General features: G+C 40.2%; 1 protein-coding gene across 6 annotated transcripts in view; it reads right to left on the bottom strand.

The window, feature by feature from the left end:
- Window positions 1-22,897, bottom strand: part of CNTNAP5 (contactin associated protein family member 5) — a 299,895-nt gene that overhangs the window by 85,343 nt on the left and 191,655 nt on the right. For 4 of the 6 annotated variants that reach the window (XR_012633925.1, XR_012633928.1, XM_074910307.1 and 1 more), the window contains 2 exons: window positions 21,877-21,996; window positions 9,050-9,250 (listed from right to left, as the gene is read on the bottom strand). Coding sequence is in view for 2 of the 6 variants with exons in the window: in XM_074910307.1 (XP_074766408.1) it covers window positions 9,050-9,250; window positions 21,877-21,996 (321 nt within the window). In the remaining 4 variants the exon portion in view is untranslated. The remainder of the gene's footprint in view (window positions 1-9,049; window positions 9,251-21,876; window positions 21,997-22,897) is intronic. The other 2 variants (XR_012633926.1, XR_012633927.1) reach the window with 1 other exon arrangement.

Genomic DNA, 22,897 nt, shown 5'->3' with positions numbered 1-22,897 from the left:
TGTACTAAATACTTTTAGGGAAGGCTCTTGTTCTGTTGCTGTTTGAACACCAAGCACAAAATAATCTGAAAATACAGACTTCAGCTGATCTCCATTGTTTCTTTTCCCCTGTCTCTGCCTTCACACCTTCAACAATAGAAAATACATTTCCCATTGGCTATCTTCAAATAGTAATGGGGGTAAAATTCCTGGACTTAACATTTACAAACAGTGAATCTGAGTCTAACCCAATCTATACAGAGTAAAACTTGACTCCTTTTTCCATAGTCTTACATTTTCTTTTCTCCTAATTACACTAAATAATTAAATTATGCCACTGATAATCTCATGTATAGCCTCTGTCTTCCTGGATAGATCATACCAGTTAAAACAAAATCAAAGCTTACAGGCTCTGTCCCATTCACTTGCTCCAACCCATCTGGTTTTCAGCAAGTGCCTTGCTTTGCATGTACTTTTTTCCCCAGATCTAAACAAGGAGTCAAATGAACCCAAAACACACATAAAACTGAGACTTTACAGCCCCAAATGCTTTGCTATCCTCAAAGATAATGTGAATAGAAATGCAAATTACTATTGCTTCACTCATGTGGCATCTTGGTAGAAGAGGTCGGCTGAGAACTCTTCCACCACTATGATTTACATCTTCTATTCTCCAGAATCAGAGAACATCACTCTCTGCACTGGCCCAAATTTGACAGAGAAATTAGTTTAATGTCAGTAAGACAGTTTGAGTCTAATGGAGCCCAAGATGCTCAAAGTAGGACAGCCAAATGAAGCAGACAAATGGAAGTGTGATGAGAACACACTCCCTGCTGTGGCTCTAATGAGGGAGAAGGCACACTTTTCTGCGCAGGCAGCAGTTCTGCTTTCTTTCTTGAATGGTGGACAGGTTGCTGTCATAGCTAATGACCCATTATATAGCAAGCCATGGATTAGCTGTTTGTTTCTAATTGCCATTATTTATTTATTGTTAACAATATGCCGAGTCCTGCAAATTAAAAATACTATCACTGTTCATGATTAAGGGAATGCTGGCTGAGATAGCCTGAAAAAATTGTCTAATTCTTTCCTTCTTTGAATTGTGTGTATAAATAGCTTATACGACTCGGTCTTTCAAGTCAGAGGTATCATTAAGACATGTTGGTTCTAGCACACGTCTCAGTATCTACTTCCAAACTCTTATTTGGACTGCAGAACTCCCTGAATTCCAAATTTCTTCATTACTGAGGTATAAGTTTTCACAGGTTGAGCAAAAGATGTCATCAACTTTACTTCAAACCAGAGATTCTTTGGGAACAAAAGTCCCAGTCTAATGGATTACAGAAGTTAAGCAAACATCTTGCTGCATCTGTTCACAGCAGTGACTTCCTTACAGCACCACCAATAACAGTTCACACAATGACCTTCAGATTCCAGGCTCAAAATCTGTTGTCTAGGTTTACATTTCATTTACCTGTCCTATCTGTCTTCATTAATACCCCTGGTACAAGCTTCCTGTATATTGGAAGAAGTACTTTCCACGTCAGTAAAATACAGTAAATCTATTCAGTTTGAAAGATTTGCTTTCTAGGTAAAAAGGTCTCTTAAAAAATAAATATAGAAGTGTAATTGCAGAATTGCTCCTTACACTTCAAAAAAACTCCCCAAAACCAAACAGAAAAAATCATTCAAGGGAGGAAAAAAACCCCACAACAAAAACCCAAAAGAAATATCCAGTAACAGCAGAAGTATGGACATATTCCACAGAAGCAAAAAGGAGTTACCCTTAGAAGCTCCTTTCTCACTACTGTCAGTCCACACTTCAAGAAATGTTTTTTAATTCACCTGACATATTGTGTCTAAAGCAAACACAGATAATGGTGCCCCAGTGTTCACTGGACTAGTACCAGGAGACTTGTGCCCTTCCGCTGTCACACCAGATGTATGCCAGGTAGTATTAAGCCTATCCTCTCCTTCAGTGGGGTTCAAGAAAAGAACATTCTTTCCTCCCACTGGGTTAGAAAACACCCAGTATATGACTGAGCAAGGATTTCTTCCCACGTCTTTCCGATCTCTTGGCCTCTTGGCTGCATTGCGAGCTTGGAGAAGCACAACGGCACTAGAGGAGAAGTACTGCAAGCAGCTGCCATTCCTTCCTTGGCAGGTATAGCAAACTTTACCTCGCTGCCAGTCAGAAGGGATCCTATATGGCGAGGGAAGTAAAGAGTCAGAAACTGGGATAATGATATGTCTGTTACTCACAGGTGCATGCATGCTAAATGCCAAGTTACCTCCTCCACACAGCAGTTTTTTTATTCTGCTTAGACCACCTGCATTTTAATCAGTTGCACACTACTAACAATATAGCATCTTTAAAAATGGCCTCTAAATATCTTCCTACAAATAAGGGGGCAGGTTGCATTACTATGGCAAACTGTTCAAAAGTCTCTAAATATAGGACAACTTATCTAAAATTGTGCTTGTGAGAAGCTGTGAGCACTGCCACTTTGGAGGGGAGAGACAAGGTATGGTGGTGGAAACACAGATGGCAAGCCAATCATTCTCAAGAAAGATATCTGAATTACCCAAGAATAATTACAATGCAAGATCTACACCTGCCACCTATCCCCCGCTCTCTTCAATATGAACCACTTTTTGAGGGCGGACTGCCCTGTTCTGTGTTATTTTGTGCAATGACAAATAGTCTCTTGGTAATGCAATAACAATTTAAAGTTATTTTGTGCAATGACAAATAGTCTCTTGGTAATGCAATAACAATTTAAAGTACCTGGAATGATAAAATGGAAATTATATTTGAAAGACATAAAATAATAGTGAGCAAAACCCCAATTGTAAATGACTTGCTTGTTATGGGTCATTTTATATCACCTTATGGTACATCTATGTAAAAAACTTCAGCAGAACCCAGGTTTCACACTTTTTTCTCCATAAAGATTTATACTGCTCTAAAAAGTGGTGTCCCCATTATATGAAAACTTGGTGTAAAACCATGCTTCAAACACTGTGGGTCACTTCTGGGGAAAAAAATACTAGAGCTAGTAAAGGTCCAAGAAGGGCAACTTAAAAGGACTATAAAAGCACTGGATGAGTGCAGAACTGTGATTCACCATATCCTGAAACAGCAGAACTCCGTGCACTGAGTAAAACATTAGTGTAAAACACATTAAAAAAAAAAAAAGTAGTTCATGCACAGCAAGTAGGGAACTCCTGGGACTTGTTTTCCAAGGAGGCTGCAGAGGCAGACAATGTAATAAAGTTCAAAAAGTGATTAGACAAATTACGAACACCAGATCCGCAGTGGATACTAAAAGGTATTGGCAGTGGCATAAACTCTAATGCCCTTAACAGAACAACTATGGGTGATGGGAACATATTGAGGGATGTGCTGAAGGCATCCAGACTCACCCTAAACTGCATCTCTCCAGCAGCCACTATTGGAGGCAGGACCTTGCAGGACATTTCTTAGCATCTTATGCTCTGACATCACTGGAGGCCTTATCTGGAACTAAAGAGGGAGCTTGCACAGACAAAGACCTCTAGCAACATACAGAGTGTAGATAAAACACCACTGAACTGTCTCAGCAGAGGAATTAAGTCTAAAGTCTAAACTCAGAAATTAGGACACGCTCCCTACTGTGAGCTAGCACTTCATCTTTCCCTCTAATAATAGACGCACAACATGCAAATGCGGTGGTTCACAGGTGAGGGCAAAAAGCTGTCTGGCATAAGGAGTCACAGACAGCACATGGTGCAGCTTGGCACTGAGATACGGGTCTAGCTGGGAGGCAGAGGGGAGAAGAGGAGGTAGAAAACTGGGTGCAAGTCCTATAATATTGAGACTTGACAGATTTTAAGAGGGACAGGCAGAAAGTTCAGAGATAAAGTGCACTGTTTAGGATGGATTTTGAAATCAAAGCTTGAGGTGACATGCTGTGGGAATTCTACTGGAAAGAGAAAAATAAGGAAGGCAGGAAAAAAAACCATCACCTAAAGATATTCCTGTTTCTTTGATTTTGCTCTAGGACTGATCTTTTCTCAGTCCCTGCCTACACAAATGTGCTATGAACTTGACAGACTGTCAGCCAAGTATTGTAAAGCAAGCTATCCTGCCACTGATACAGCCATCATGGTGTTAAGTCCTTGATATGGCAGATGTGAGGCAGCTTCCCAAATGTTAAGTCTTTGAGTACACACACTGCTTCTAGAAAACTGATCAAGTTCAGTCAGAGCTGAGGGTTTCTTCAGTTAATAGTGTTTTCATACCTTCAAACATCTTGTATGTTAACAGTTTAATTAAACATGCACGTGCACACACCCACCTATCCTTGTACACATACCCTTTTTCCTAGGTATTCCCTGAGATGCTCCACAAAGAAAGGAAATCAGAGCCCCAGGGCCCTAAATTCCTTTTCAGGTTCCTAGAATACAGACAGCACATTTAGAGGTAGCCAAGGCTTCCTGCCCACTCACTCACCTCCTCTCCTGCTAGCTTGTCTTGGTCTGTGCTTCTATGGATGAGGCGGTGGTAAAGTCTGCAATCTCTTGCTAAGAGTGTGGATGACTTTCCTAATTAATGCCAACTGTCAGATTTGCTCTGGTTATGTGAGTGTCTCTCCAACAGGCATGAAGAAGTCACAAGAGACTTGAAATTACTGGGCATAAATTTTAAGTTTCATTTGCCAGCATCACGAGAAAGCCAGATATTCCTTTGATGAACAGACATCTATTCTGATGTTCACAAACCTGCTGAAAATCTATCTGATGGCAGAGATATACAAAAATGCAGTTCAGGGTAATTTAATTTTAGTTTTCAAAGACATGCTTGCAGCTAAGCTGTAATATGACAACGAGAACTGATAAGGCTGTTCCAGACAGTAAGACATGGAGATGAGTAAACTCCTTTACCAACTGCCAGATTGCATGTCTGACACATTTCAGATGTAAAATCAAGTAACTCAATGGGGAAACTACGCTGAATCACACCCACTGGAAATGTGCCTATGTCTTCAGGACAAGAGGTAGTAGGAAGAGAGGAAAGACAAATTCCTTCTTATAAATGGGAACAATTTTATGCAAACCAGGAGCTTCTCTTGGTTTTGCCCTGAGGCAGCCCAAGGTGCCATGCTTGCTCCTTTGCCCAGGCACATGATTTTTTTTCTTCCCCATGTCAAAGATGCAAAAGCCAAAATTGCTATGTAGCAACATGCATTTTTGCTGGAGAGTAACTTTATGAATAAAAGAGAGATCTTTTTATTGCTTCTCTGTGAAACATGATAATGTTTAGATCCTGAAGAGAAGGATTTTGGGTTTTGGTGCTACCAGCTGAGATACCCTAATCATGCATTCCATCTCCTTGGAAAAAAAAGAACAAAGCCCAAAATAAGAGGAAGCTCAGAAACAGATTCGATTCCTTGCAGGAAGGGGAATTTTTACAGCTCTGTCAAGATCAGATACACTCTGGAAGATGCCCTTCCATCAAGCACTCACTGCTGGGCTTAGTCCAGAGGTATTAATGAGTGGTAATATTCAGCAGGCTGGATTAGGTCATGTAATGTTTCCTGCTGGCCTACAAATGCAGCATTGCCATCAGTACATGTGCATTGTATACTGACTTTTGAAGGATGATGTTAAGTGTGGTTCATTAACTGTAATTACACATTATGATACCCTGGGAACACAGAGAGAACACAGCACTTTAGGCTTCCAAAAGCCTAGACTAAATCAAGAAACAAAACCCAAGAGTTTTGATTTTTTTTTTTTTTGTTGCTCTGGCCCCAAATCAGACTCACTCCAGCCACTTCTGGGCATAAACAACACAGGTGAGAACCTTTCACAATGAGTCCAGTAAAACACCCTAGGGTTATTCACACTTGTAGCTTGTCTTCAAGTTTAGGAATGGAAATTCTTAAAGCTTAGAACTCTTCAAAATACGTATAGTGTTCAGCACTATTGGGTCTCTAGGCTCTTCTATAATATAGCAGCAGTTCACCTCAAAATGAATGTCAATTAATAGAGCTATTTAAGGCTTTGCGGGGAGAAAAAAAAAAAAAAAAAAAAAAAAGCCTCATCATTTCAAGAACTCAAACAATTTATTTTTGAGCATATTCCACATCTTGCCAAACTTACAGCCTTAGGCTATTGAGAAAGTTCAGGATGAAAAACTGAAAGTGTAATTAAAGATCATACAACAGGAAGAAAAAAGAGAAAAAAATGATAGCCTGCCACATGCACAGCACTGGATTGTAATTTTTTTTCTGATTTATCAGCTGGAGCTATACTAAAGAGTTGCGAGTTGTTCAATTTTTCTGTGGTGAACTGTCAGGATCACAGTGGCACTGCAGCAGCTCCAAGAGTGCAAGCCAGGCTGCTGGACACTTTCCCCATGTACTCTCCCTTGAGGAGTGAGTTACAATTTTAGTCCAGGAGAAGTGCAGAAGGAGCTGCCTGTCACAAATTGTCTTAGCTGGTCTGACTGTTGGTAGATGGCTTTAGCCCTGAAGCTGGATAGTTTATATACTGTCAATTTACACAAGATTATCTGCTAGTTTTTTTCTTTTTTAAAAGAAGAAATGGATTTGGATCCTTATAAGTGTCCCTAGCTTTACAGAGGCACCACATACAAGAGTTATCTCAAAATGCACTCAATAATGTATCTTTTCCCACATATACATGACCAAGTAACTCACAGAAATGTGTAAAAGCAAGCACGGGCAGACCTGCTTTAATACTGTGGCCTTCATCCTTAAAAAAATATTTTGGAAATAATCTTGTGTGGTATGTGATACACAAGTCAGCAACACTGAATGTATTTGTAAGATACTATTGCCCCCTATTTATGAGCAGTTATGCATGCATTTTGTTTTCCTTTTGTGTTCTGTTGCTGATACTAACATTTCGTTCTTCAAAAAATGATTATCAATACAAGAAGTTCTTGGCTGGTAAATTCTGATCATAACAAAAGACATAATTCACAGATTTTAAAAATAAACTGACTGTAAGGCATCTGATTACTGGATCCATAAACATTCAGTGTTATAGTAACTTTGCTAGAATCAGGCACGCTTTTGATACATCTCATTAGGCAATGTATTTTTAACACAATAGGAAGTCCCATTGCTAGCTCCCCTTAAGGCTTCCTGTGGGATTTCTTCTAACCTACTAACAAATTTAAGAGTTGCTAACAATCAAAGAATCACCAGGACCATACAGACAAGTAACCAGAAGAGACTTTGAAGACGTTCAGAAGCCTGCCCTTAATGTCATTCATCTCTCTGGATGAGTAAACATAAAATCCCGACCCCAAGAGAGAGTCGAGTGGAAGGGAGCCATCCTGAGTAGCCACTGGAAATATGATACTGCAGTGACATAGACTGAACAGATCCTCTGCTTTCTTGTTGCTGCTACACTGTCAGGGCAAAACATCTTAATCCTTCTATCATGAAAGGAAAATTAGTTTTTCCCCAGCAACTGTTCTACCAAGCACCTTAAACATCATTTCCAGGGCTGTGGGACTCAGAAGAGGGGTACACCCCTCCTCTCCAGAAACATCATATGAGTCTGGAGCAACGTGGATGCTTTCTATCTTTAATATACAGTCTAAAAATGTAAATGAATAAACAAATCAATTTTATCATCAGCTAAATACAGCTGCTTTGGTTTCTAAGTAGTATTTTCCATTGTAGAAGCTTTCAGAGCCTTTGCACACACGAATTAACGGAGTGCAAACTCCCCTGCAGAGCTCCGACCCTCTTGCATCAGAGGACAAGCACTGCACAGTGCTATCCAAGAAGGCTGTAGTGGGTTAACCCTGGCTGGATGTCAGTTGTTCACCAAAGCCGCTCTATCACTGCCCCTCCTCAACTGGACAGGGGAGATATATATAACAAAAGGCTCGAAGGGTTGAGATAAGGTCAGGGAGAGATCTCTCAGCAATTACCATCAGGGGCAAACCAGACTCGGGGATATATTAATTTATTACCAATCAAATCAGAATAAGATAATGAGAAATAAAAACTAAATCTAGAATACTTTCTCACTACCCCTCTCTTCTTCCCAGGCACAACTTAACTCCCTATTTTCTCTACCTCCTCCCCGTAAGTGGTGCAGGGGGACAAGGAATGGAGTTTGTGGTCAATTCATCACATGTTGTTGTCTCTGCTGCTCCTTCCTCCTCAGAGGGAGGACTCCTCATACTCTTCCCCTGCTCCAGTGTGGAGTCCCTCCCAGGGGAGACAGTCCTCCACAAAGTTCTCCAACATGGGTCCTTCCCATGGGCTACAGTGCTACACAGTCTGCTCCAGCATGGGTCACTTCCACAGAGTGAGGTCCCCCAGGAACGGGGTTGTTCCAGCGTGGGTCCCCCATGGGGTCCCAAGCGCTGCCAGCAAACCTGCTCCAGCGTGGGCTCCTCTCTCCACGGATCCACAGGTCCTGCCAGGAGCCTGCTCCAGCGTGGGCTTCCCACAGGGTCACAGCCCCTTCGGGCATCACCTGCTCTGGTGTGGGGTCCTCCCCGGGCTGCAGGAGGAGATCTGCTCTGCCATGGACCTCCACGGGTGCAGGGCACAGCCTGGCTCACCAAGGGCTGCAGGGGAATCCCTGCTCCAGCACCTGAAGCACCTCTTCTCTCTCCTTCTTCCCTACCCTTGGTGTCTGAAGAGTTGCTTCTCTCACACCTTCTCACTGCTCTCTTTGGCTGCAGTTTCTGAGGTTCCCCCCCTTTCTTAAACATGTTATCACAGAGGTTCTGTCATCATCGCTGATGGGCTTGGCCTTGGCCAGCAGTGGATCCACCCTGGAGCCAGCTGACGTTGGCTGTGTTGGACATAGGGGAAGCTTCTAGCAGCTTCTCGCAAAATCCCCCCTTATAGTCCCTGTGCTACCAAAACCTTGCCATGCAAACCCGATACAAAGGTAAAAGCTTTTTCCTTCTATTCTGTATGGCTACTATTCATTTTGGGTTTTTTTTCTTCTCAGTTGCAGTGCGGCCTGCATCTGCCGCATAATCAATAAGAGTTAACAAGGAAAGATTTGAGATCATGGCACTTACTTGGGGTATTCAGGAGACGTGACTTTCTACAGTGGTAGGCTGCCTCCTGTTCGCAATATTCTGCACTGTTTATTATGGCTTCAAGCTGCTCAGCACTGCTGTTGTAGTTAAAGGACATGGTGTATGGCTTCTCTGGATCAGCTCCTTGGACTCTGGTTAGCCCTGTGTTGTTGTGCTGCACTGCAGTCCAGATCTTATCTTCTGTTAAATGAAAAAGGATTGAACAGGAAGTTAACAGCAAAAAACCTGCAACAAGCAGGGAACAAAAAAATAATTGAAATATAATTCTTTAGTGCGTTGGAGAGAGCATCAGCAGGACCCCTGGCTCCTAGAGGGTCACTCTGTGATGAAAACATTACAGGTCATTGTAGCCTACAGAGATGTTTCTCCCTGAACCAGCTCAAGCAAACACTACAGAGCCTGCTGAGCAAGAGAGAAACTACAAGCTTCCCAAGGAACCATGGGCGACCTTCAGCATCTTCTATTGCCAGGTATCTAAAGAAAATTAGATACCTTTCCGCTCGCTTTGGACCTGAGAGAAAAGACATAGTAATATGGCTCATGGGGTAACACTCATCTTTTGCTGTACCTGAGAGCACAGCCTATGCTGTTATAACAACAAATGGTAGCAGGAACTGTGGCTGATGAGCTTCTACAAACTCTTGCCAAAAAGCTAAAACAGAGAGTATGTTCCTACTTCCCAGTTGGAAGTCAGATCACTCATTTTACTCAGTTCTCAGATTTTTCTACATATAAATTGACTGATGCCTTGCTTGGATGATGGTGCAGAACAACATATGACTCAGCATCTGTAGTTAACTGTAAATGTTGATACTTTTCCATGCTTGGGAGTCATTCTCATCTTCATCGCATTTATTGTCAGAGCAAGGGATTTTGTAGGTGACAGAAGGCAGAATCTAGGCTTAAGCACAACTTGCACAGTAAAAACCCAGCTCATGACCAGCACTGGGGTTGGCATGATAAGGAGGACATTGTAATTAGAAGCAATTAGCTTAGCAGGGAGGCTGTATCCTGGATGTTTCTGGTGACATAGCGACAGGCAAAATAACAAGGGCTGCCTAAACAGCCAGTCTGCTGAGCTGACCCAAAGTAAAAAGCAAACTCTTTAATGAGGATTCACAGGACTGAGCCCTGCACGTGCTTCACAATATTATTAAGAGTCACATCCGGTAAATTCCCTTTTAATTGAAGACCCTGCTTGCCTAGGAAGTATACAAGATACTGACAGGGCAAAAATTTAAGGAGGTAAATTTTAATCATTCGATGAGAGAAAGATTCAGTCTCACTTGCAGAAACCTACTGACAGGCAAGGTCTAGACAAGTGATTTCTATTTTGTTATTCATGCTTCAACAGAGAAACCATGGATAATGCTGAACCAGATCTTTTCTAAGCCAATCTTAAAAACTGCATTTAAGTATTCAGATGGTTTCATCAGATTACATGGTCTGAGTTCTTGCAGGGCACGAGCATTCCAATTACTCCTCAATGCACTGGCATGATGTGCCCATTAGCTTTGTGGTCACTGCAATGCACTGCAGTTGAAGTATTTTTCGGTGAGCTACAAATATCCCACAGTTCACTTCAACAGAACTCTAATAGGTGTATAAAAATCCTAAATGGACTATCTATGCAAAGACACTCAGATGATCTAATGGATTGGTCATTATGGAGGCATGCAGATGACAGGCAAGTAACAACCACCATCTGGAGACTATGTAAAGAGGTCTGCTCCGAGACCGGGCTTCAAGTTATGGAGAAACTACTCCCCCAGTAACATATAGCATTAACTCCAAGGGCAGTTTACACTCAGCAAACCATACATTCACTCACAATGCTCTCATAATTTCTGAGATAGTAGACAGAAAGAGTTTGCTCATAGATCTGTAATTCTGTGGTTCTTATAGAGTTCAAGATGCTGCTTGCGGATCCTTTGAGTTGGAGCTCAAAGAAACATTGCTGCAATGTGTGATACACAAAAGTCAGATTAAAATCACCAGAAATATTACAAATTTATTGCTTGTAAAACTTGCTCCACTGGTTGTAATCACAGCCAACACTATAGCACAATACCCTGCACGTATATTGCTTCCAACACAATATAATTCAATGACTTCATAACACACATCTTGTACATCTGAAAGTAGTGATTCTTATCAGCCAGAGTCTGTTTTTCCTTTTGTTCTCTCAAAGATTGACAAGAACAGAGTGGATTTTTCAGAAGCAGTTGAGGGTGAGCTAACTTTCCTCTCACTGAAGTTGGTAGAGGTTTAACCCCTGCCTTCACTGAAAAACCCACTGAAAAGTTCCTAATGCTGTGAGATATAAAACCAAGAGATGATGGAATGAACTGGTTGTTGAAATTCCAGTCACAAGTTCCTCCCTACTGAGAGTTATTAACATAATTTTGGGAAATTGCAATAAGATTAATGCTTACAATAGCAGCTACAGTGCTGCTCAGGAAGTACAACAGCTTAACACTAGAGTTTCAGAGTGGTTAATAATACTGTGCTTTCTAGGATGTACACCAGGAAAGGTGCTGTGGGGGCACCTGAAAAGCCAAGAGCATCAAGTTCCAGTAATTTAGAAGCAACGAAGGATTACCAGAAAAAAATTATTAAAAGTAACATAGCATAAAACAGCCTTGTCAAGAAGTATTGAAAATGTAATTAACTGACATGTTTGAAATGAGGGTGGACAAGACATCAGCAAACATACTTTTAGCAACAAGCACTCATTAACAAGTGTGTTGGACAGACAATGTGACAGGTCTTTCTCTTATTCTCTCTGTGATTGTTCATTAATTTTCAGTGGTATTGTTATCATTGCAGCTGCACTCAGCTGCCCCTCTGAGATGTGAACTTTAACATTCAAGAACTGCTTTTCTCCACAGGATGCTTTAGAAATAAGAAGCTAACTGCAGATTTTCCATCCTCTAGTTTGTGAAGGGAAAGGAAAAACAAATCAAGTTTCTTTCTGTACTTAAAGAAATTGTGATTTAGCAAGTACATCAGAACAGAGAGTTAAAAAAAAGTAATAAAAAAAGAATTCCGGAGTTACATTTCAGTCATTTCCTTATCTACACATGCCTGATCTGTTACGTTTTCCACTTTTACAGATCAGATCTGTGCTTTGCTGGTCACTTCAAAGACTCCCTCTGTGCTCCATCTTTGAAGTACAGATTCTTAAAAAAGGTATGTTTGACTATATGATCCAGTGAAAGGAAAGTCACAGCCACCAGCAAGCATACCTCTAGGCTGGCAAAAACTACCACCATTCCAGTTTCTTTTCCCGGTCCACAGTTGGTGTAGAAAGAGCACAAAGAAACACACCCTCTGCTACCTTTTTATTTTTAACAACAACAACAACAACAAAAAAAGGCAATGAAAGAGCCTTTAAAAAATTGGAGTCTGAAAATAAGTCTTTAGATTAGAAGGGCAGCCCAATGCACCGCAGATGCAAGACAAAAGAGCTGGTGACAACAATGTTAGATGAGGAAAAGGAAGAGAGATGTGTTCAGCCGTCTCAGCCATGCTTCTTCCTGCTTCCCAGGGAAGGGATAAATACTTCCATTTTAGAAAGAGGGACGTGAGGTGTAGAGGGGCTAGGTTACATACACAAAGTCACACACAATCTGCTAGAAGAATGAGGGATTACATTCACATCACAGTAAAAAACCCAAAGTTCCTTCTTTTAAAAGGACACCCCTTTGCTCACATGAATCAAATGAGCCTGCAAGTGATTTAAACTTTAGTTTGCTTTGGACAGAGTGGGAGAGCTGACACTGCTCCCTCTGGAGTCTCAGCTGACTGGGGGAGAAGAACTGGAGGGCAGTAAATTCTTAAACTATTCCAAGACAATAGCAAAACCATGTGCACCTGCTTTCGTAGAACAGGAAAACACACAAAAATAATGAAGACCCTCACCATTCAGGTTAACTCTTGGGCTTTATTCAAGCACCATTTTATCTACCTCAAGCCCAGCAGCATTTAGAAAAAAAAAGATCATGCTATTTTCTCAAATTCACATGCACAAGTGGAGGTAGGGCTGCTCCCAGAATACAGCTGCCTGTCTTGGAAAGAGGTCAAGGAATTTTACCCTTACAGCTCGATCAGTGTGTACTCTGAAGCCTACTGCCAGCAATCTGGGAGCTTGCATTCCAGGAGTGCTTCAGGACCTGTGTATGAAATATAGCCGCAATCTGGACACGTACACAGATCACTACAGCTAAAAAGCAATGCAACAGCTGTCTGCAACCTTAGCTCCATGACTTGCATATGCCTTTGCAGAGGCATACCTCTGCACAGATTATGCCTATGGCTTTTGAAAATGGGGCTTCAAATAGTATTCATTTCACAATACAAGGACTGATTTTTTGAAAAGAAAAAAAAAATCTTTATTTTTTTTTCTGTTTGTTTTTATTATATTTTTAGGCATGGACACTGTAATCATAGATGCAAAACAAGTTTAGTGCCACTGGCTCCTTATAGCCACTTCCATATCTGGAAACTTTTAAACTAGGCGGATAAGGCTCTCTTTTCCTTTATTTCAAGAAATAAGTTATCATTATCTTTTTATGTTTGTCCATACTATATGTTTTTTTTTCTGTTTACTCAATTTAATGAGCTCTCCTGTACTTGCAAATTTGCAATGAGAATGAAAAAGCTGTTCTACAGGCAAAGGTCACTGTTTATTTTTACCTTCTATTATTCCACTTTATTATTTTATTACTTTCTCAGCTTGGTAAAATTTCAAACCACACACAAGTTGAAAGTCATTCAAAACCCAGTAGGAGAGTGCAGCCACATCTTCTACTGTATAACCTGGAATAGTTAAATGCGGCCTTAAAAAGCAGATTTCCTAAATGCTTGTTAAATTGTTCCATAATTCAAAGGTGACAATGCTTTAATTTCAGGGTAATGCTACAGCTTTATGACTTCGCAGTTTTATTTAATGGTCCAATTTACTAGGATATTATGTTGCCTGTGTTTGGTCCTAGGAGATGTTTTTACAGCATGGGACTGCAATGCATTTAGCGCATTTTAGACCCTCTGTTTAGCCTCACCCATAGTTCTATCATCTTGCTGGAAGCCTCCAAGTTGCTTTTGACGGCACACAAATTAAATTGTGGGAAATTAGAGCAGCTGGGAAACTGGCTTTCAATGAGTTCTGTATTGTCTAATTCTCATTTTTATTCTTCAACTTGAAATATCTCTGTGGAGCACATTTCACCCATACAAACTGCATCACTCCTTTGTGATTTAGGAGGTTTGTCACAAAACAAGATTATTCAGACTGATTAAATTGCCAACAAGCCAAACATACGGTAAATGCTACATGAGAGAGAGAAAAATTGCTCCGAGAGCTCATATGATGCATTTGTTTCATGGTGCTCTATACTGAATGCCAAATGTTGTCCTGAAAGCTGTACCTATAACTACAGGAGTAACCACAGGAAGGACCAACTTTCCTCCTTGAACATTGTACTGTTTTAAGCTGTTTTAAGTGACAGTTTAACTCAGCTGCTCTAACATATACCCCTTGAAGAATATGAAGATAATTTCTTATTGCAACACCTTTAATACACTGACTGCAAGAAGATGTTTTCTGAGTCTCCCATGAAACCTACTCCCCCCCCCCCCTTTTTTTTTTAATAGATTGCTTTTTTTTTTTTTCCCTCTCGGCTGACCAAGCAATATGTGCTTTTGCAGCTTGTTTCGTGCTCATCAGCCTCCTCCTACTTTCTGATTCAGCCACTTCCAGCCAGTGCAGAAGCACCGCAATGCATTTCCATGGAAAGAATTCTCGGGGGGGGGTGGGGGTGTGTGTCCTGTCCCCCCAGTGGGCATGCAGCCCACTCTTCGATGGTACTGGCACACTGCACCTGCTAACGTGCATTCCTCAGGGATGCCCATGCCTGGAACCATTCCCCATCTGTGAAGGCTTTCTGGCAGTCAGTAGTTGGCACCAGGAAAACACCACACCACCCCTGGCTCCACAGACAGGCTGCCCCAGCCCTGGCAGAGAGGGAAGAGCTGGATTCCCATTTCTCCTGCACCCCAGGCATGAAGTTTGCTCACTCTGAGCCCATAGTTCGAGGCACCTCTGTCAGTAGAATGACCATACCAGGCAGCTCTGATGGATGAGAACAAGACACCTCTTCTGCAACCCCTTGCACCCTCATCCCCATGTTGTGCTGAAACCCAAAGATGACAAACCATTATTCCTGCCAGCCTACTTCTTGATGATCCTCCCTTTCCGTATTTCCTCTAAATACAGGGCATCTATGACAAGCAGTGAGAAATATTCCTCTCCAAAAATTGAAGAGGAAGTCACTGTACTACTTCCTCGTGCAAAATGGACACTTCTCCACTGAGCTCACACTTGCTGCACTTGTGACAACAGTGCAATCCTCTCTGACTCAGTCTCCTTCATCTAAGGTGAGTTTGAGAGACTCAACACAATCACTTTACTGCTGGTTCTTATGCTTTATGATGGCTCAGACATTTGCGTGAGCCTGGCAGACAAGGAGTGGAGCTCACAGGAGACCTGCTGTTCTGGTGCCGAACCAGGAGGCTGGGCAGGACATCTGCAGGTTTCCAACATGGCACTAGACACCTGTGTCTGGGGCAAATGAATCCACCCCTTGTAACTGAGACAACTGAAGTGACTTTTAGAGAGCCAGAGCTTATCTACTTTATCTACTGTTATGTTCTTCTATACTAACAGTTCCTTGGAAGCCTCCTGCAAGTGTGACAGTGAAGAAGTCCTGAAGGACTTCTGCTGTGATGCTCATCAAAACCACAACAATTTCACTGAAAACAGCAAGACAGATGTTGACAGCACAACGCCCCTGGCATAAGAATTAAAGAGTTTTCATATTATAAAGTTCTGGAATAGTTACTGAAAATTCAAAACAGAAATGTATAAATTGTCAGAATTACAGTGTGCTGAAACACCTGTAATGTTTGAGGGGATAAAGCGTAAATCTTTAAGGGCTGTCTTTAATCTAAATAGTAGTAAATAATTTTTAAAGGATTCCCATTCATTGTTTTCTCCAGTGATAAAGTCAATCACAATTACAGACACTAAGCTACAAGGTACACTCATTAAAAAAAACCAAAAACCAAAAAACAAAAAAAACACCAAAAAACCCCCCCAAAACCGGCACTCCAAGAACCTCCTTAAGAAGTTCAAATCTGTAAAGTCTTATCTAGCTCATTTTGAGAATCTCAGGGAGTTTCACCATTTAAGTTCTTGTCCCACAATTACAGAGTTGCAGGTAATAAAACCTCCTCCTCCTTTCTTCTCCTCCTCCTTTCTTATTGCCTTAGTCTAACTGGTGGCAGTCCTCCTTTCCACGTGAGAGTCTGCAAAGTCCAAAGGAAACATAACAAGGGTTAACTCACATGGTGACTTCTCTGTCATTGTAATTGCGAGTATGAAGTAAAAGGAGGTGATTTCTTATAGAAAACGGACTAAAAAATTATATAAGCAGATGAACTGAGATTCTTGTGTGGAAACAAAGGGAAGGTAGGTGCTCTGCAGAGTAATGCTACCAGTTCCATGATTATTTTAACATCAGTGGGGATCCCTACTGCAGTGATTGAGGTTCAGCCAGCTCTGCTTCATAGCAGACCGTCTCTTTGTTACTCCAGTCTGCTCCTTGTTCAGAGCAAAGTGAGTGAAGCTGAAATGCTACAGTATTTTCCTCAAATAGCTGATCAAATATCATACTGTAAATGGGATTATTCAGACACCTAGAGTATTTAGACACTTCAGCTGCAAACACAACTTGTATTCTCCTGAATTCTACCTCCTTTACATGCCATGAAATATGTACTATCTGGAAAAATAAAATCTTGATCACTGTAAGCTGAATGAAAAATAAAAAAAATGCAAGTATAACTTTGGCAATCTCCTTCACTTCTTAGAATCCCTTACGTTGTCCAAGACTTAAACACAGTCTCAACACAGAGATAGAGAAAAGAAAGCTTTACTTTTCTTGCATCAGAAAAACAGGCAGTATTTGCATTTTGAGAGGAGACTGCAAAACTGAGATGATCCACAACAAGGAGAGATATATTTTTTTCTTAATTACTCTTTCATCATGGCAGTTTCAATAACAGATCTTAGACTAGCAGCAAGACCTGGGATAAGGACTAATTTTCCCCCAGTCTGCACCCCTGGAGGAAAAGAGGCGAGGAAGGAAAAATAATCCAACAAAGGAGACAAACTATTTGAGGACTGAACAAATATCTAGCTAAGATAAAATTAAGCATTGATTTAGTCATGGCAATTTCTAAGCATTATTGATTTGATAGCCCAGGATCTGCACACAGTAAAACAGCATCAGTGAAGAAGCACTGTGGCGAAATTACTGAAGTGTATTGTAAGCAAATCTTTCAGATATCAAGGGTAAAATTTACTCCAGAGGAGATGAAAAAAGGTCATTACACTTTCCATACAGGACTGCAAAACAAGTACATGGATGTAGATTGCATGTCTATATAGACTTTGCACTGGAGAAAGTGAGTATTAGCATTTAAGTAGTACTCCAGACAGATCAATAGATTTCTAAGCAACAAGAGAAAAAGAATAAACATGACAATGATAGAAAAACTGCCAGACCAGAGGTTCAGAGGGTCCAGTAGCTGGTTTTTTTATTGACTGTTACAGTCACTTCAGTGGGAAGTGAAGATTAATTCAACGGGTCTAATTATCAAACAATCAGCCTACAGGGAAAATTTGTTTCCCCAGCACTGGTGGTTATTTATTACCTCAAAGCATGACAAGATACATTCTCTTTGTACTTTATGCAAAAAAGTGTGGGCACAGAGCACCATGTATGATGAGAGAACCCAGGTAAAACAAGCAGACCTAGCTCACATTCCCATCCAGGCAGCCCTGGAAACAGGCTAGCGGTGTTCCCACGGTGCCGAACACAATCACCTCAAATTAATAAACTCTGCATGGACCCTCATGGTGTCTCATAGCATCCAACTACATCTGAACATGGTATGGGGACATAGCATGGTTCACTTCTCTCATGCACATGCATATTTGGTGTATATTCCTTGTTGTTTCTTACAATTGATGAATTTCCCTGTGAAAGTGACTTTGCTTTGTGTATAATGGGCATATAAGGTGAAGAAAACATTATGTTAATAAGGCGCTGTCTTTCTTTAAAAAAAATCTAGTTTTGAGTTTGTTGTCTTTCACTGTCATTGAACTGTCTCTTTATTCCTATTGTAAGAAAATGCAAATGAACATCAACATCACTTCTGTCAATAAGTCCTAGTCACTTTGGATCTTCCCAAACTAAATAGTTCTGGATTATTGACTTTTAACCTCTCTTTATACAGATATCTGTCTATGCCTTTAATTAGGTACATTACTGTCCCTGACAACCTCCTATTTCAACAACATATTTACTTTTAGAAGAAATAAACAACCTTCAAGATAAGATCCTTCTAAAGTGCTTCACACACTCTTCCCTCTTCTTAACCAATTTGAATAATAGCATGCCATCTACAATTTTTGTCACCTTGCTTTTTCAGCCACTTCTCCAGGCAATTAATACTTTTACCCACTTTGTTATCAGCAGATATCCTGTGATACACTATTGTTAAATTTCTTTCCATGCTGAAAATTGGCTTCATATTTTAAAATATTTTTTTCTCATTTTGTCTTCCTGCAAAATTTCCCTTCCCTTATTTCTCCCTCTTTGTCTTTGTATGATTGTTCAATTCTCTCTCAACACACAAAATTGCAATTTTCTGGTTTCTTCAGAATTTTTATTCAGCTTTGGACTGTTAAAGTTGACAGGCTTCAGAAAAATCACTGGGACCATAGACACAATAAACTAACTTGTAATGTCGATATTTCCCATATCCACATCACATATTGGATGCCTATAACCAGACACCAATATGTGAGAAAGCTGGTGTTAGTCTGCTCTGGTTAATAACCGGATACAAACAAGGTCCCTATCTGTTCAATTAAACAGGTAAAAAATAGAAATAATTTTAAACAAATGTAAATGAACATTAAGGAACAACACTGTTCTCTATATGCAATGATGCTGCTCCTTACTGATGATCCGATTCCTTCTTTGAATTAATTCTTCACAGATTCAAGGCAGTATAATTCCCAGAGGTCATTAGTTCACTGCACCTCTACTTTTATAAGCACTACATGAATCATTTCCCTGGATTTTCCATTCCACCTCTAAATTCTTCAGTCTGAACATGTTTTGGACGTAAAGAGGTTACTGCTTCTTGAACTGTATACAAAAAGAACAGCCAGAGTAAAAGCAAAGCTTCATTTAGCCCAGGAGCCCACCTCTGCCTTCAAGGGCGAACAGATACCCAGGCAAGCGAGGGAAGGCAAAAGACTTTCCTGAAACTCATTCCCATTTCCCAGCAATCTTTGTCTCACAGCTGCCTGAGCAGGGAGCTGCAACTAAACCTCTACATTTAATTGCACCTTCTGAATCTATCAGACAAGACTGGGGCTTTTTCCAGCCTGTTTTTTTCCCTCTGTTGATACATTGACTTCCTTGATGTCCTATGGTAGTACCTTTCAAGTTGAATTATTCATTTCATCAGGAAAAAGAAAACAAACAAAACCCCTCCAAATACTGCTATCTAATAATTTAACTATTCCCTAGCTCCTATATGATGAAAAAAAATCAATCCCTATTTGCTTTCTCTATGCCACAGATGATCTCCATGCTTTTCTGTGACAGTTCCCTCCACCACCTTTTTAATTTGTTTAGTCTCACTGTACGTGGAAGCCATCCATGTTTCTGACCATCTAGATTTTTCCGTTCACAGGAGGTGTGGTATGGATCTCTGTCACTGAACAATAATGTTGACTTTTTTGCCTCTGTTCTTTGTATGTTCCTAATATAACAACATAGAATTTAATTTTTTTACTTTCCCTGAATATTGGTACTTTCAGAAAGCTATGCAGAAGCATCACCTGAAAAGAGTAACAAACTCAGAATCCATACCTGTGCACATACAGTTAGTTTTTCCATACTTTGCACTTAATCTATTACTGTAAACAATTTATATCAGCATAACAATAACATATGTTCCCGGAGAGAAAAGAAGTTCTTGTGATTAAGGCACCCAAACCATATTTAGATGATACAGAAGCATAACCCAACTGTACCTCAAACTCTCTGGACAACTGTAAAATAGTAATTTCTTTCTGTGCCTCAGTCCTTTTTTATGCAATAGGAATGATAGAGATGCCTGTGACAAATGACCTTCCCCTGCCTTAAATGAGACATCTAGGGGAAAATAAGAAATACGAAAAAGTTTTCCAGGCTAGAAGATTCTGCCAGTTTTCCCCACCTCCACGTTTCTCGTAACCAAAATAAAATAAGAATGTCAGCAAGTTCATTACAGATAGAAAGAAAATCAAGTATATGGCTCCTGGATTTCTGCCAAATAAAATTTATTTGAGAAAAAGCAGATTCCTTTCTGTAAGGAGTTTGTCAAAAATCCTACTTCTTCAGAAGAGATAAAAAGCACTGACAATGTTTTGATCACACACATTTATATGATAAATAATAAAAATGAGCACATTTCCCATACTGGAGATCAAGGAAGGATATTCAGACAGAAAGGTGAAACTGTGTTTCAATTCTTACGAGATTCAACAACAGTGAAGGAGACACATCTTATTAAATATTTGTTACACTTGAATAAAAAACATACTTAATAATTAACTGGTGTTCATTTAATTAACATAATGATTGCCCAATTAAATCAAAATGAAAATTTAATTTGAGACACTTTAAATACAAGGAGATTAAGGATAAAACATGAATATCCTGTGTCCTTAGTTTTCAGGACTGAGTGTGGAGGTGATAAGTGGCAAAGTAGCTCAACCAGAATTAGTAATTTAGAACAGGTAATAAAACATTCTTTCATCCGCACCTGGCCACAGGAAGTAAAAAATGCTGAACAGGAGACAGTCTAGGAAATTTCCTCTCCATTTCAAAAATAAAAAGCAGAAAAGAGGCTCTATGATATGAGCTATGTAATATTCTCTCACACCCTTGCATGGCAGTCCTATATACACAATAGGACCCACTTAAGGGGAGAATGTCAGACAGGTACATTCATTTGAAACACTTTTTATTTTAAAACTATGGAACTGTAAGGTTGAAAAGTCTCAACCAACAGGTCACCTTGCCAGGCTCTTGTTCTGCTACCTATCTCTTTGGTGCCTCTGCTCCTAAGAGGGTCATGCCTTCTCCTCCACACAGATACCCAGGAATATCAAGGTTGACATCAAAGGCAGCACACTCATATGAGGGGAGGTATACCTACTGAAGTCAGACTGGAAGGGTTTACAGCTAGCTCAGTGAAAGGAGTTTAATAATTGTTCCCAAAAGTAGTGTTCTAGTAAAGAAGAGAAACCATTCGGTTTCAGAAGAAGGTTTCAATTCTAAGTTTCTACATATTTAGTAAAACACACAAACATCTCATCATTAAAAGTTATGATATTTTGAAAAATATATCAGCAGTGCCCTTTATAAGGTGCAAATACCATTGTAAATACCACTGAGCAACAGTACAAGGTAAGTTTTTCAAACTTAGGTTAAAAATCACTTTTACATGAATCCTCTTCAAAGAAACATCTCAGAGTTGAGCCTCAGTTACTACCAGTTCTCTGCTTTTTCCCCACTACTGAAAGACCTGTGATTGCACAGTGTTCTTAGTAGTACAATGATAGACACGTCAATAATATTAGAGCCAACACAAAGTACTGAAGACAAGGTGATTACCTGTTATATTGCAAAAAACACGGAGTGGTCCAAGTGGTCCACTTCCATCAGAATCGATGTAGAAGAAACCTGACGTCTTCCCTTGGTGTCGGTAACCCTCACAAGATTGTTCATAGATAGCTTTAAAAGAGAGAAAATGATTGCATCACAAACAAGGAGAAAACTTGACAGACGCATTTTATACATGAGTACTGCTTTAATCATAAACTGTTATAAACTGTTGGATCACTGCTGATTAGCATGTGAAGGAGTTTACTGCATTTGGACTTGAGTCCATGCTCAAAATTAGGTATGTATTTAACTACTTCCTCGAATAATATTAATATATTCTGTCTTTAAAGATACGGCTAATGGCCTTATTTTGGATTGAAGTATATTAAATACTTAAGCAAATTGATATGAACTTTTAGATGTGCCACCATCTAGTTTGGGAATGATACATATATGTGTTCAATTAATATTTCAAAGAGATACGTACATACACACGTGTACCCATGATTTACTACCTAGGCATGTGCTCAAGTCTTGTCAACACAGATGACATATTTTTGCCAGTCCTCAGATTCCTGGCAGGATATTGTTAACACGTAGCTATAAGCCACCATCTATTACCCAAATGAAAACAAGTCATTGTCACCTAGCAGAAAAGCTCAAACTCAGGTATGGTCTCCATCCTGGGTGACATGTTTATGCTTCAGACCTATTTTTATACAACCAGTTCTTTCACTCTGTTTATCAATATTCTTCTTTTGGAGGGCTAGTGCCCATGAAAATACAAGTGGTTAATAAAACAAGCACAGCAGGTCACCAAGAGCAAGAACAGGAGGAAAAACTCCCACAGGCCAGTACATTTCCTTGTATTTGAGGCATGTTTTCAGGCAAGATATCATAACTGTCACTTCACATGGGGCAAAGAGAAAACTCCCCCAGAGAGGTATTTAAGAGGTATCAGAAACCCATATGCATGATCTTGGATCTTGAGCAACAGTAACTTTAAATCCCATTGCAGGAGGATTAACAT

The sequence above is a fragment of the Athene noctua genome, chromosome 7 (genome assembly GCF_965140245.1).
Source record: "Athene noctua chromosome 7, bAthNoc1.hap1.1, whole genome shotgun sequence".
NCBI lineage: Eukaryota > Metazoa > Chordata > Aves > Strigiformes > Strigidae > Athene > Athene noctua.
This window is presented reverse-complemented; position numbering and strand designations above follow the sequence as displayed.